Raw genomic sequence first — 15,774 nt, 5'->3', positions numbered from 1 at the left:
CCCAGCTGCCAGCCACGCCCAGGCCACGCCCCCCACCCCGCCGCCGCCGCCGCCGCCGCCGCGCACAGGCGCCGGCGCCCCCTAGTGGGAGAGAAGCTGGCGGGCGAGGAGGGAAGGACGAGGGTCCCCAGCAGGGTGACCAGGTAGGAAATGGAAGTGGGCAGAGGCAGGGGGATTCGAGTATGCCGTCACTTTTTTAACTAAAGCAAAAGAGATCTCTGGAATTGTGCGATCCACGGGACAGCAAGAGATGGATGGTGCGGGTCTGAGTGAGGGCCCACCTGGCCTGGAGGGCGCCTCTCTTCCTCTTCCCTGGCCTCTGCCGGCCTTTTCTGAGAAGGGGAGGCATAAGCCTTGTTGCCAGCGCCCTCTGAGACCGGAGATTAACGCGCAAACGCTGCAAATGGCACTTCGCAGCCTCTTTCAGAGTGCCAGGGGCCGTTTCTCCGGAGCTGCGTGCATTAGGCCCTGACTTAAACGCTCTCTCTGTCCAGACGGTACAGTGAGTGCCATTTACTTAAATGACCTCCCATTAGCTGGAGACGTCGCTGGGCCACAGAAGGTACAGCATAAACTGAGAACGGCCCCCAACGTGGCTCTGTCCTCAGAGCTAAGGGACCAGAAGCCGCGGGAGGAAACGGGGATTTCCTCATTTTCCTCTGTTGGCCCCCGGAAGCAGCTGGGGCGGGGAGGATTCCCTTGGGTGCTGCGGCATTCTGCCCCGGGAGCCTCGTGCCCCTCACGGGGTGCACATCCTCCCACACGCCAGGCCAAGAGCCCTGCCCGCAGCTGGGGCTCTCCAAACAGCCCTCAGCTGCGCTGCTCGCTGGTGTCAGGTCCAAGCAACGCCTGGAGGCTGCATCCCAGCACGTCCCGAGGGCAGCCTTCCAGGACACACTTTGTCCAAAATGAGGACGGCGCTTTCTCACAGCTCTTCCCAAGGCCATCAGTTGCTTCTGCACCCTGTGCCTTTGCTACAACCAACGGGGCCTCTCTCTGCTGTAGGTAAAGGTGTCGTAGGGAAGAGAGCCAGAGGGAGGTATGATTCCAAAACACCATTTGCTTCCCCAGAGGCTCTCTGGGGCTCAAACTCAGGTCGTGAAGGACTCGCAGGATAATTTACGTTTGCACGTAATTCCAACTAGAACAAAGGTAGGAAGCTATACTTCTGGGGTGGCTGCACCTTGCAAATGTTTTTTGTTTTGTTTTGTTTTCTCCCCGCCATACCACGCAGCACGTGGGATCCTAGTTCCCCCACCAGGGACTGAACCCGTGCCCCCTGCCTTGGAAGCGCGGAGTCTTATCCACTGGACCACCAGGGAATGTACCTTCTGATGCAGCTTTGTCAGCAGAAGCAGAGACAGGTGGAAAGGCCTGCAGACACAGGTGGCAGTTGGCCTACAAACTCCCCAGTCTGCCGGCTGGCTTGTGACTCTAAAAGGTGTCGCTGGAGCGAGGCCCGGGCCAGCCTGCAGGAGAAGCCCGGCCACGGGACGGCACGTGGGAGAGAGGACACAGAGACGGCCTCCCCTGCCGCCCAGCACTGCCTGTCTCTGCTCGTCTGTGCGTGGAGGTGGACCACCACACGCTCCTGTCCTGTCTTCACATGCCAGCATCTCGGCCGAGCCACTGAAAAGCCTGGTATTTCAAGGGAAAGTACAGAGGAAACATCTTAAGGCCAACTGGTGCCTACCTCTCTCTCTCACCTTCCTGCAGTACATACAACAAATGAATGTCTCCAAACCTCCGGATCAAACAACCCTCCAGACAAAACTCTCCCATTCCCGTCTTCCATGTTTAACAGGAAAAGCCAATCACAAAATTTGTACCATGGAATCCAACATTCGAATGTGAGCAAAGCTAAAATGATGCTCAGACACACACGTATGTGGTGAAACTATAAAGAAAAGTGAAGGGAAGGAGCTTCCTCTGGGGTGGGCGGGGGGTCAGTGATCAGGAGGCCCCGAAGGGGCTTCAGTGGAACTGCTAGCAGTCCTACCTGGGGGCGGGTATCTGTCACCTGTTTTATCACTCTGTGTTGAACCTGTTTCTGCACATGCATGTCTGATGGGATTTCACAAGCGAATGTTTAAAGTCATACATAAAATCTCAAGTTCTCCTCTCCCCTCCAAACCCCCAAAGCATAAACAGAACCAACCAAAACCACAGAGACTATAAACCACTATAGCATCACTAAATGTGACGGCGCTCCCGATGCCAGACACCAGCAACCACGATGCTGTGGCGGAGGTGCCGACATCAGCCGTCTGGGGAGGAAAGGGAAAGGGTACCCCCAGTGCAGCCCTCGTAGGGTTCAGGGAGGGGAACACCTGCTCTGAGGCTGCTCTGAGCAGCCGGGAGGCACCAAGTCCGTGGTGTGATGCCAGGAGGGGAGCAGCCTGTGGGCTGTGCTGGCCTCATCCCCCGAGCACATCTGGCCCCCCTTCTCTGGGGCCAGGGCTGGTTCCAGCAAAGGAAAGACACAGGCCGATGGGTGTTTAAAGCAGCTCGGCCTCCACTTCCTCCTGAAGCCTCTGGATGCGCCGGCTCTCGGGAAACCATGCAGAGCCCCCGGGGTGTCTGGTCATTTGTCACATTAAATTTTTTTTTTGGTCCATTTTATTTATTTGGCTTCTGAACAATGACGATCTGAAAGTTCCTCTGAGTTCATGATTTATCTGAGTCCTTTTTACAATTTATATTTTTCTTAAGTAACTGAGACTAAACAAATGCCTTCATTTTAGAAATTTTAGTAACACTGTCATCTAGAAACAGGTAAAAATATTGCTCCTGCATTGACATTAGTTAGCACAGCCATCTTCAAGCAGTATTTTAAAACTTAAGTCCTGTTCATAGGACAGTAAAAACGTTAGGCAAGAGACAATTTTTCAATATCACTACTGCAATGTAATATGTATAAACCAGATGCTTTAAGCCATGAAACAAATGCAGACTTTCTTTCCCCTGGAATATAAATAGGATTCTAGGCTTACTCTATTCAGTAGTAAGAGTTTAAGTGATTTTTTTTCAAAGCCCTGAAAAGAAAACATACTCTTTATCTTCTTCGTCTGTAACATTGTTTTGTGTATCTAGTTTTCAGTACCAGAAGGCTGTAAACTTTGCATCAGCAAAATCTAACTCAATAAAAGCTTTATAAGCATTTGAAATAGAGTAAAATATTAATTCTTGTCTGATATCACTGGGTTGTACTCTACATAGTTCCATATAAGCTAAACAAGAAATCTGACCCTTCTAAAAATGCTTAAGTGTAAAGAGTAGGGTTTAAATAAGAAATAAACATCAAGGTCTGTCATGATTAAGCTACATTCTAAAAAGGCACCAGCAGATTACAATAGGGTGACATGATTTTCATGTTTAAGTTCAGTGAAAACTGTATATACTGTTTTTACTCTTAAACACAAGTGGTTTATACTGCATCAGGGCTGCTAGCCCCAAGAAAGACATGAACATAGAGAGGTCTTATCCAACTTCAGTATTATTTCTGTAGTAATGCGAATAAAATCCAACCACTGCTTGGGCAACCTTAGGAGAAAGCAAGCCTAAGAGATGAAGACATTTACACCTTTTAATTATACTGTTACCTTATAAAAATGTGAGACTCAACATCTGTTTCCCTAAAAGCAAAGCACTAAACGGTCTCCAGTACAGCAACCTAGCTAATAGTTAAGATGTGTTTAAAATGTATGCAGGACCTTTAAGGCTAGAACACGTCAAGGAGTTTTTCTGAATTACGTATATTCAAACGATGGCGTTATAATTCAAGCTGAACGACAACAACAAAATCTTGACAAAACAGGAAATGGGAGAAATAAGTGGTTTCTGAGCCAAACGTGTTCCATCTCACAGTAGAGTGAATCGCTGGGAAACGTAGGCACGGAGTAGACAAGCTCCATGTGAAGAAAGCTGCACACAGGATTCAAAGGAGTTACAGTACACACTCTTGTTTTGTTTTTTAAACATATAGGCTCAAAAAGCTGTTTTATCAGGTTTTTTTAATAGCACATCTTTTGGGGCTCCCCTGGTGGCGCAGTGGTTGGGAATCTGCCTGCCAATGCAGGGGACACGGGTTCGAGCCCTGGTCTGGGAGGATCCCACATGCCGCGGAGCAACTAAGCCCGTGCGCCACAACTACTGAGCCTGCGCGTCTGGAACCTGTGCTCCGCAGCAAGAGAGGCCGCGACAGTGAGAGGCCCGCACATCGCGATGAAGAGTGGCCCCCGCTTGCCACAACTAGAGAAAGCCCTCGCACAGAAACGAAGACCCAACACAGCCAAAAATACATAAATAAATTTATAAAAAAAACAAAAGAAAAGAATCTGCCTGCCAGTGCAGGGGACACAGGTTCGAGCCCTGGTCCGGGAAGATCCCACATGCCGCGGAACAACCAAGCCCGTGTGCCACAACTACTGAGCCCTCGCTCCTAGAGCCCGTGCTCTGCAACAAGAGAAGCCACTGCAATGAGAAGCCTGTGCACTGCAATGAAGAGTAGCCCCCACTCGCCACAACTAGAGAAAGTCCGTGTGCAGCAACGAAGACACAATGCAGCCAAAGATAAATAAATAAAATTTATATACATATATTAAAAAGCACATCTTTTAAAAATAAATTCTCACTTTTCATTCCAAAAATGTAAGAAGCAGTTTGCAAGAATTCATGCAAACATGTTTCTCTAAGGCCATGAACTGGTTTGCTAAGTTGCATTGTTTTATTCGAGTAAAAAGCCCTTCTAGAATAAGGGGTCTGTAAAGGAAGCCAATCACCTTCAACTGCAGGGCCCGCACACTTGTAAGGATCTCGATCACTCTGAAAGCCAAAAGGGCGCCCGCTCATCTGAGCGTTAGCAATATGGTTTCTATCTACAGTTTAAAAAATCTAATGCATGTTAAGTTTTCCTGGCAGATTCTTTTTGTATGTTACAAAACGGAAAAGCAAAAGCTTAGAATAAGAATCCTTTTCTCTTAGAAAGGTCAAACATTAATCACCGTGGCTCCACCGCCCTCCCCCATGACCCTCCCCCACGGCAGCCAGCTTCCCTCTGACTGCGGCAGGTGCAGAGACGAGAGCACGGGCTGTGGGGAACGTTACATGTTTATTATGACATTCTGAGCACAAACTAGACGGCGCAGACGTGGGGCGAGATTACAACCTGCACAGCGGAGTCTACGTCACAAACAGTGCAACATGCAACCGCCGGGCTCTGCAGGGGGGTCGCCGCGGGCGGCAGCAGCAACTTCCAAAGGGCTGTGGCAAATGTCCAGAAATTCCAGCAGTGGCTTGTTCTTTGATCTTATGCTGCCTCGGTGGAGAAGGAAACAGATCCGGGTGAAACGAGATCACAGAAGTGAGTGACACGTGAGAGCTTCAGGGGCTCCGCCAGACCGCCTGCTGCAAGTTCCACTCACATCCGCTTCTATGGAGGCTGAGGGCCACGGGATCTCGGGGGCTTGGTCCCGGGACCCCTTTCCCACCCGCCATGCGCTTTGGCCCTGACGGGCTGAGCACTGGCCACGGCCGTTTCGTCCAGGGGCTTCAGCGCCACCTCGCTGTGCTCGGAGGTCCCAGCCCCCCAGCAGTGGCCTCGCTCAGCACCCAGAAGGCGCACTTCCGGGACCCGCGCGTACGAGCCGGCCCAGGGGCCCCGTGCAGCTCGGTGTCGGGGAGAGATGTCAGGCCCCCGGGGAAGCTGCAGCAGCAGCAAACATAGCAACGCGAGGTGTTTCTGTTTCATCATCTGGGTCCCTGGCAGGGGCTAATGACAGCCAATCCACAGGGCCAGCTGAGCAACACAGGGTGCGGGGGGACCAGCTGCCTCCAGAAATGAGCCCCACTGACAGAAAGCCAACCCCGCCCTCGGGTCCCAATCGCAAACGTGTCGGCCGTCATTAGTCCGCATGAAAAACATCGAGGGCCGCCCAGCATTCAGGAGACTCCCGTGACGACCGGGAGGTGCGGGGGCGGAGGGGGCCTCAGGAGGACCTGGCCCAGGGACCAGCGGCAGCGCCCTTACTGCCGAGGGCTCGGTAGCTGCTCGCGGCTCTGACCGTCCACCCGTGACTCAGGCGCTGGACCAGCAGCCAGTGGGAAACGCCTGCGGAGCGGCAGCCGCTCCCCGACCCTCTGTGCCAAGGCCATGGCCCGACTGAGGGTCCAGGGACAAAAGCTGGGCCCGAGCTAGCGAGAGGGCAGGTTTGGGGACACAACGACAGCAGTGACACGAGGGCACTGCCGAGACAAAGACCCAAGTTAACGTCGCAGAGCCTTGGTCGTTTAACAAGCCTGAAGTGGATATATTTCCTAGTTGCAGCATTACTCACTGTGAACCAAAACAACTTTTCTGCCTCTTAACACATCTGGTTTCCAGAGCCGCCGGCCTCTCTTCGGGGTACAGACGCCCCCTCCGCAAGGAGGAGGGCAAAGGCGGGGCCTGTGGGGACACCCGGGTCATCAGCCGGCGGGGGCCTCGTGAAGGTCCTTCCAAGCAGCCTCAGGGCACTCTTCCAACACGTGAGGGACACGAGAGGGTCTCCGTGGAGGGAGGAGAGGACTTACAGACTGGCCCACTGAGTCACACGGCCCGGGTCTCGGCTTCGATTTTCTGCTCCCCGTGCAAGCTCTCCGGGTCCTGGAGCTGGGCCACATTCTGGCGGAGGGCGATCTCGGGGCCGCCGCCATACAGGTTATTCAGGTACACCCAGGTCTCCTCTGAGATCTGCCCGTAGTCAGCTCCTGCAGGGCCCGAGAGGCTACCGGTCAGGCTGGGCTCGCCCTCGCCCCCTCGCTGAAGCCACCGTCTTGGCAGTGGGGGGTCTGGGAGGGCCAGGCCCCAATGGGGACGGAGGGCAACCATGGGCTTCCGTGCACAGCTGTAAATGGGAATCTTGGGATTTTCCAGGGGAATGTCCGTTCTCTGAGGACCCGAGAGGGCACTACGATGGCTGCAGCCCCTCATTTCCCAGGGGGTGGGGTTCACGCAAAAGGGCAGGCAGGTGAGGTGGCGGAGTGGCGAGAGGGCGTGGGTAGGGGCAGAGGGGCCGTGGGAACCACACAGAGGCCAGGCACCTTGGCCCATCCGCTCGAGTCTTGGACCTGGACACGGACAGATGTCACAGCCCGACTCAGACAGGTGGCAAGGGGGTGCCTGGTGAGACCTGCAAGCCAGGAGGGGCAGAGGGGAGCCGGGCTGGGGCTGGTGAGACTCTCACCCTGCTTCAGTTGGATGTGGCCGCTTCCTTTGACTTGTGCGATCCTGCTGTTGTCAATGGGCCCGGGGGGCTCTGGAACAGACAGGGCTCAGGCTCAGTGCCTCTGGTCCTCTGCAGCAACGGGAAGAAAGCCCAGTCCCCCCCTCCGCCACAGCCTTCCACCCCTCAACAGATACGAGCCATTCTCAAAGTACGCCACCGACACCTGTGATCCCGGAGAGGCTGTCCCGGGCCCAAGGGGTCAGCGTGAAGCTCCTACGGGCCGAGGTGCTTAGGGCACCAAATGCTCATCTCCACAAGTGTGAGAGCCAGAAGGGACTGTGGCATCCCTGGACCCAGCAGAGGGAGTTTTGGGGTGGGGGGGGGCGGGGGGGTAGGGTAGATGTCCAGTGCCGGGTGGACATTGTCCTAATCAGATGGCGGCCGTGTTTGCTGAGCACCCTTCCCATGCAGCCCACTAGCTCAACCCTCGACAACTGGGTGAGGTGAGGCAGGCGACGTGACCGCCCAGCTCAGTGCTGGCAGGAGGCAGAGCCAGGGCCCAAGGTGGGGCTGCGACTCTGGAGGCGGGTTCTTGACCGAGCGCAGCCACTCGGGAGGCCCCTCCCCCTTCCCGCGTCCTGGCGCTCATGCTGCAAAGGGCAGATGTCCGGGGCGCGGAAGCTCCGGGCTCTGCTGACCCCGCCAGGCTCTGAAGCCTGGCCCGGGAGCCGAGTGTGGGACTCGGGGGCGGTGAGGGTGGCCGCGTGCAGGCCACGGCTCAGGCTCAGCTGTTCCCTGCCGGGGACCGTGAGGGACTCTGGGAGCGGCCCTCTGCTGGGGCCTGTTTCCACCTCTGTAAATCGAGCGATCAGAGGACATGGCGTCCAAGTCCTTTCCTAAGAGTCCGAAGCCATCTGTCAACTAAAATCTATTATTTAGGCCAACAGAGTCCCCAAGGGAAAGGGCCTGGCAGGAGGGAAGAGCAGCCACCCCCGGGCACCTGCACACAGAGGGTAAGGGAGGGAAGGGGCAGAGCCAGATGGCTTCTGTCCTGCTGCAGTGAGAAGGCCTGGCCAGGGTGAGGACGGCGATCCCAGCACTCAGTGGGGAGGGGCGGGGCAGGGGGGCACCCAAGATCTGTGCCTGCCCGGCAGGTTTTTGGTGTTACCCCTTCAGGCACGTGCCCTCTGGGCAGGCGCCCTCCGCCTCCCGGGACACTCCCAGCAGGTCAGCAGCCCCAGGCCCCTCCCGGCGTGGGGAGCAGCGGGCACGTGCCCTCTGACTCACTCACCGTTGTCCTTGCCCTTGACGAAGGCCTCCCACTCCCGGAACCACTGCATACTGATGCAGTAGATGACACTGGGCGACTCCTCGGCCTGGAACGCCTTGTTCAGCTGGGTGGGGCGGGGCCGAGGGGAAGGTCGGTGTGGATATCCAACACCCCACCGGTCAGTCCCCACCCCGGACTCTTACCAAACACTAGACACTCGGAGAAAGTTTCGAATGCCCAGACAAGTTCAAAGAAAAGAAACGTCTCCCACGATCCCACCACTCAGATGACTGCCGCTAGCATTTGGGTGAATCTCTTGTTAATAACTTTGCAAAAAGCCACTTGAGATCAGACGGTAGATGCTGTTCCCCCACCACTTAATAGAACGTGTCCCCTGCTCACTCCTTCACCGGTCTGATGTCTCATATATAATGACCACAAAGCAGGGTATCTAACAGTCCAACCCTGGACTGCTGAACGATGGAGGGTCCCCGAGTCCCCCCGCTTTGAGCAGCACGAGGGGCCTCAGTCCTCATACACCCCCGTGTCCCCTGCAGAAGTCCCCTTCCTTAAAATGGGATCACGCTGGGTCCTACCTTGCACCTTGCTTTTTTCACTGAATGCACCTTTCCGTGTCAGTTTGTAGAGCCCAGTGGTTCCCAAAGGGTGGCGGCGGGGGGACTCTGCCCCCAGGGGGCACCCACCCGTGTCTGGAGGTACTTTTTGTTGTCACGGGCATCGAGTGGGTAGAGGTCAGGGATGCTGCTAAAAATCCCACAACCCGCACAATAGAGAACCGTCCGGCCCCTTACTCCTTTACCAGCTGCTTGGCAGCCTCCCGGCAGAGGGACCTGAACTCGCTAAACCCATCCCCCTTCCGCCGGTGAAAATCTTCAATGTCAGGCCAGGCCTCTGGCCACCCTGGTCTCCCACAGAACAGGTCTTCCAAACAGAGCCTGACTGCACTCAGCTCCCCCGACTCAGGGGCCCGGCTCTCCCGCGCCCCACCCCCTTCCCCAGGCACCTTGATGAAGGTGTCGATCTCAATCCGCCTGCGCTTGGCCAGCGCCTCGATCTCCACCTGGCAGATGGAGCACACGTACAGATGGTTCACGGCAGGGCCGCCCCCAAACCTGCACCAGGGCGGGAGGTGCAGAGAGAGAGGGAGTCATGAACCCTGAGGGGAGAGCCCCATGGGGAAGGCAGCAGAGAACCTGCTGGAGAGCGAGGCTTCCTGATGCCGCCCTGGCCCGGCCACTGGGCCCCTGGGCGCCCTGTGCGCGGCCTGTTTACTTGTCTCGTCTTCCCCACTCGACTGGCACGGCTACCTGCGCACCTGAGAGCCCACAGCACCCAGGAGAGCACCCGCCGCAGAGCAGGTGCCTCACACATACGTGCCTAATGGCCGAAGGACAGCTGAGTGCTTTCGCTTCCTCTCCTGGCCACTGGGCAGGAGCCATGGGAGCCAAAGCCCGCCTGGCCTGACCCTAAGGACGACATCAAAGGGAGGCTGCACATCCTTCTGCTGGGGGGCGGGGGCGATCCCCCCACAGGACCTGGGCTGCCGCTCCCTGTGGGGTTCTGACCCATCCACCAACCGCAGGGCACGGGCCGTGCCTGAGCTGTGAGTGGGTGAAGCAAAGCCAGTCCAGAGAGTCTCCCCAGCCTCTCCTTCCCCGCCCGTCTGACCACCCCCTCGGCCGCGGCACAGCCGGCCTCCCGGATCCAGAGTGACCCGAGCCCGGCCAGGGGCTCTCCCGTCAACGACAGAGTCACACACTCTGGGTCTTGACGGATTTGAACCTGGAAGGCCCGAGGCAGCACACGCCCCCAGCCCCCTGAGCCAGGCACGGGGCTGGGGAGACACCGGCCCGGCTGCCTGGCGGCCTGCAGCCCCACGACTGTCTGCGAGAGGAGCCAATACCACACTTTGGCTTGACCAGTTTTCCGTCCCCTGTGACTGGGAGGGCCCGGCTGGATGCCCCCAAAGGCGGGGATCTTTTTCGATGCAGACAAGGCTGCCAGGGGCGCCCCACAACTGGTGGCGTGTTGTCCTGCTGTCTGAGTGAGCGCGGCGTGGGGTCACGGAGGCATGCCCCCCGCCTGCCCCCGCCTCCCGCCCAGCTGAGTGCCCGGCCTGGACGGCAGAGGCCGGCCGCGGCCGCGGGTACCTGTTGTAGAGGTGCTCCCAGACGTTCTGGGGCAGGATCACCACCAGGTCGTCGATGTAGTGGTATTTGTTGGGCGGGATGCCTGCGGAGGAAGGCACAGGATGGAGAGCGGGGCTCGGCCCACCCGCCCCGCGGCCCATCGCAGAGAAGGCAACCTCACCTCCGTGGGAGCAGAGGAAGGTATGGTTGGTGATGGGCCCCGGCTCCGCGAAGGTGTTGAACTTGTTGAGCCATTCCCGGGACACGTAGAACCGCAGCAGGCTGGGCTCCCGCATGGCGGCCAGGGACACCACCTGCTGCCGCTGCCGCACGGCCTCCTCGCTGCTCTTCCTGGGGTGGCGGCGGGGTGGGGCAGATCAGGAGCCGCGGCCACGCCCCATGAAGGAAAGCCCCGCCTCCCGGACCCCGCAGCATCCCTCCACCACCCCTGTCGGAGTTGCGGCCGCCATCACCTCCCACCGGGACCACCGGAGAAAACCCAACTCAACTACTTGGGTTTCCAGCTTTCCCACCAGCAGCCAGCGGGCTCTTTCTTAAAAACCCAAATCCTTACTCCTCCCTGGCCTAAAGCCCTCGCAGGCGCCACCACCCCGACATGCACCGGCTGAAGTCCTGGGGCCCATGCGCTGCCCAGGCCCCACCTGTAGAAGAGCACGTAGGCCTCGGCGTTCTGCACCACTGTCTCGTGAACCTCGGTGACGTACTGGTCGTCGAACTCATACCACTGCCCGTTGATCACGTTCTGGCAGTAGGCGATGTAGTGGCCACCTGCGGCGGGAGAGGCAGGGGTGACAAACACCCTAGGGTCGGGGTGGGGCTGGGGTGGGGCCAGGTGGCTGGACTCACTGCCTGCCGTGCCGTGGTGGCAGATGACCGAGAGGAGGTCATAGGTGGTGATCTGGGACGTGCACTCCTTGGCGAGGAAGGGGCGCAGGTCAAGTCCCTCCAGGGGGAAGGAGACGTGGCTGCTGATTTTGAACGAGTACATGACCTCGTGTCGAAAGCGCTTCAGGTGAATGCAGAGGATCTGGGGGAAGGAGGGGAGGCGCCGGTCACTCCGGGGCTGGCCGGGGCCCTGGGACCACTGGTAACCCGACGGGGGCCTCGGAGCAGGGCTCTGGGACACCCACTAGTCCGCTGTTCGACCCGCTCAGGCCCTGTCACCCAGGGGAAAACAAGAAACGTAGTGGCTAGAGCCTTCCAGAGACCCAGGCGAACTGATGGCCCCGCCCTTGACTCTGAAGAACCATGCGTGGGAGCCGGGCCAGGCCAGCTTTCAGGGATAAAGGCAGATGTGACAGCAGAGCTGAGCTGCACTAACAGGACTGGCGGTCAGGGTGGGCTGTCCCCGAGCACTGGGCTGGTCTGCACAGGAAGCTGTCACTGGCCCATCGAGTTGACCACCCAAAGAACTCTGGCCACCAGTTCTGTGGGCGCCGACTTGTAGAAGGCTTCTCCACCAAGGCTCCCCAGACCTGCTCAGCCCGGCCTGGCACCCGCGTCAGGCCATGCTCCTCTCGTTACAGCCACAACCCTCGGCCAAGCCCGCTTCTGCTTTGGGGTTTTGCCCACCTGTTCTTTCCCCACTCTCCTTCCACCAGGCCGACCCCCGCCTATGTCCTCAGGCCCCACTCAGATGCCACTTCCTCGGAAAGGCATTCCCAACAGCCCCGCCTATGCCTTACTCCAGACGGTGCCCTCGTCGCCCCACACCTGCCTCCCGCCCGCACGAGACGTGCTGAGGGATGAAGGAGCCGGGCTCCAAGCTACACACCGAGCAACGAGCCTCCCCACCGGCCAGACCCTCCGGGGGGTCGCCCAGCCAGAGCAGCAGTCTCCACGGGCCTCCTGAGTCCAGGAGGGGTCGGCCTCTGCCCTGCACGGCACCGCCCGGGGTGGAGAAGGCCCGCAGGCAGAGTGGCGGGAGGCTGCCCACTCACCTCTGGCAACCGCAGGACCTTACAGTACTTCACGCCGTTGCGCAGCCTGGGAGCAGAGAGTGGGGGACGTGAGCGTCCCAGGGAGGGGGCCAGCAGGCTGGGGAGCACCCCTCCCACCCAGCTCACTCTGTGAGGTCAAGCTATCTGGGGGAGCCTGGGGGAAGTACATGGAACACAGATGGACCACAGATGGAAACAGGAAGTCGGGGAGAAGCCTCTAGAACGCACACACTTACTTTTTACACCGTTCACAGCTATACATGTTGTCACCTAGGGCAGTAAAATACAGAGACGTAGGTTAGCAGGGATGGAAAATGGGGGGGAACGGCACATAGTGACTTACGCTTTAGAAGTAAAATCACAACGTGCTGACTACAAGAGACTCACTTTAGCTTCAAGGACATACAGAGGCTGAAAGTGAAGGGATGGAAAAATATATTCCATGCAGTGGTGGCCAAAAGAGAGCAGGAGTGGCTGTACTTACATCAGATAAAGTACACTGTCAGCCAAGATCAGTTACAAGAGACAAAGAGGGTCCCCTACAGTGATAAAGGGATCAGTTCATCAAGAGGATGTAACCATTGTGAATATACAGGCAGCCGACATTGGAGCACCTGAATAATTAAAGCACGACTGAAGGGAGAAACGAACAGCAGTACAGTAATAGTGGGAAACTTCAATAGTCCAGCCTCAATACTGGATAGATCATCCAGACAGAAAATTAACAAGGGAACAGCAGACCTGAATAACACTGTGGCCCCAATGAACCCAACAGACATAAACAGAACATTCCATCCAACAGCACCAAAATACACGTTCTCCAGAACAGATGGTATGTTGGCCCACCAAGCAAGCCTTAACAAATTTAAGAAGACTGAAATCGTATCTCATATCTTTTCCAAACACAGTGGTATGAAACTAGAAACCAGGAACACGAGGAAACCTAAAAAATTCACAAATATGTGGAAATTAAACAACACATTCCCGAACAACTGATGGGTCAAAGAAGGAATCAAAAGGAAATCAGAAAGTATCTTGAGACAAAACTGAAAATACAACACACTAGCACCTATGGGACACAGCAAAAGCAGTTCTAAGAGGGAATTTTATAGCAATAAATGCCCACATCTAGAAAAAAGAAAGCTCTCAAACGATCTGATTTTACACCTCGAGGAATCAGAAGAAGAACAAACTAAATCCAAAGTTAACAGAAGGAAGGAGATAATAAAGATTAGAGCAGAAATAAAACAGAGACTAGAAAGACCACAGGAAAAAAAAATCAATGAAACTAAGAGTTGTTTTTTTGAAAAGAGAAAAAAAATTAACAAATCTTTAGCTAGATTAACCAAGAAAAAAAGAGGACTCAAACAAAATTATAAGTGAAAGAAGAGACATACAACAGACACTACAGAAGTATAAAGGATCAAAGGAGACTCCCATGACCAACTATACACCAACACAACAAATTGGATAACCTAGAAGAAACGGATAAATACTTAGAAACATACAACCTACCCAGACTGAATTATGAAGATATGGAAAATCTGAAAACACCAATGACTAAGGAGATTGAAGCAGTAATAAAAAAAAACCTCCTAACAAAGAGAAGCCCAGGACCAGATGGTTTCACCAGTGAATTCTCCCAAACATTTAAAGAAGAATTAACAATTCTTCTCAAACTCTTCCAAAAAATTGAAGAGGAAGGAGGACTCCCAAACTCATTTTATACTGATGGCAAAGCCAGATAAGGACACTACAAGAAAAGGAAACTACAGGCCAATATCCCTGATGAATATAGACGGGAAAATTCTCAACAAATACTAGCAAACTGGGCTTCCCTGGTGGCGCAGTGGTTGAGAGTCCACCTGCCGATGCAGGGGACATAAAAAAAAAAAAAAAAAAAAAAAAAAAAAAATACTAGCAAACTGACTTCAACAGCATATTAAAAGGATCATACACCATGATCAAGTGGAATTTATCTCTGGGTTGTAAGGATGGTTTATCATACGCAAATCAATGAACATGATACACTACATTAATAGAATGAAGGATAAAAATCATATGATCCTCTCAATAGATACAGAAAAAGCATCTGACAAATTTCAATTACCCTTTCATGATAAAACGTCTCAACAAATTGGATGCAGAAGGAATGCACTCAACATCATCAAGGCCATATATGATAAACCCATAGCTAATATCACACTCAACAGTGAAAAGATAAAAGCTTTTCCTCTAAAATCAGGAACGAGGGAAAGATGCCCAATCTCACCACTTCTATTGAACATAGTACTAGAAGTCAGAGAAAGGCAAGAAGAAGAAAAGGCATCCAAATAGGAAAAGAGGAAGTAAAACTGTCTCTGTAGATGACACGATCTTTTACATAAAAAACCTTAAGACGCCACAAAAACTGTTAGAACTGACAAACTAATTCGGTAAAGTTGCAAGACACAAAATCAACATACGAAAATCAGCTGCATTTCTATACACTAATGATAAAATGTCTGAATGAGAAATAAACAATCCCATTAACAAAAGCATCGGAAACAATAAAACATATAGGAGTAAACTTAACCAAGGAAGTGAAAGATTTGTACACTGAAAACTAGGAGACGTTGATGAAAGGAATTGAAGGGGGATGTGAGATAATAGAAAAATACATAGTGGGCTCTCCCCGAGGTTCCTGGCACAGAGCTCTTAAAGTCCTTGTAATTTCCCAAGTGATAAGAGCACTGGGAGCATCTTTTGTTCTAATATTTGGTCTTTGACCAGGGTTTCTAATACAGAGCTCCTAAATCCCTTGCAATTTCCTGAGTGATGGCAGGGTCTTTTGTTCTGACGAGGTGACTCTGGGTGGGCTTCTGGATTGGGGCTGGCCACCCGGAAGACCAAGCCATAACTGGAAGTTTGGAAGTTTCAGCACCACCTGGCATTCTTCAGAGAGGGGAGAGGGCCTAGAGATGGAGCTAATAATTGATCATACCTACATGAAGAAGCCTCCATTAAATACCAACAGTATGGGCGTTGGAAAGCTTCTGGGCTGGTGAACATGGGGAAGTTTGGGGAAAGGGTCATGCCCAGAGCAAATGAAAGCTCCAGGCCCCTTCCCACATGCCTTGCCCGATGCGCCCCTTCCATCTGGCTCTTCCTGAGTTATATCCTTTTATCGTAAACCAGTCACCTAGTAA

General features: G+C 54.6%; 1 protein-coding gene across 7 annotated transcripts in view; it reads right to left on the bottom strand.

Moving 5' to 3' along the window:
* Positions 1–5,091: 5,091 nt before the first annotated feature.
* USP20 (ubiquitin specific peptidase 20) overlaps positions 5,092–15,774 on the bottom strand; it is a 48,013-nt gene continuing 37,330 nt past the window's right edge. For 6 of the 7 annotated variants that reach the window (XM_024762386.1, XM_024762389.1, XM_024762387.1 and 3 more), the window contains 11 exons: positions 12,823–12,856; positions 12,587–12,632; positions 11,493–11,673; positions 11,288–11,414; positions 10,807–10,976; positions 10,647–10,728; positions 9,500–9,608; positions 8,497–8,599; positions 7,224–7,295; positions 6,571–6,747; positions 5,092–6,445 (listed from right to left, as the gene is read on the bottom strand). In XM_024762386.1, the coding sequence (XP_024618154.1) occupies positions 6,587–6,747; positions 7,224–7,295; positions 8,497–8,599; positions 9,500–9,608; positions 10,647–10,728; positions 10,807–10,976; positions 11,288–11,414; positions 11,493–11,673; positions 12,587–12,632; positions 12,823–12,856 (1,085 nt within the window). In that variant the 3' untranslated portion in view covers positions 5,092–6,445; positions 6,571–6,586. Of the gene's footprint in view, positions 6,446–6,570; positions 6,748–7,223; positions 7,296–8,496; positions 8,600–9,499; positions 9,609–10,646; positions 10,729–10,806; positions 10,977–11,287; positions 11,415–11,492; positions 11,674–12,586; positions 12,633–12,822; positions 12,857–15,774 lie in introns of those variants that run through there. The other variant, XR_003005602.1, reaches the window with a different exon arrangement.

Source organism: Neophocaena asiaeorientalis, unplaced genomic scaffold, assembly GCF_003031525.2.
Source record: "Neophocaena asiaeorientalis asiaeorientalis breed wild unplaced genomic scaffold, Neophocaena_asiaeorientalis_V1.1 scaffold78, whole genome shotgun sequence".
In the NCBI taxonomy this organism is placed as follows: Eukaryota; Metazoa; Chordata; class Mammalia; order Artiodactyla; family Phocoenidae; genus Neophocaena; species Neophocaena asiaeorientalis.
Note: the sequence above shows the minus strand (reverse complement) of the source record. Positions and strands in the feature narration are given on the sequence as shown.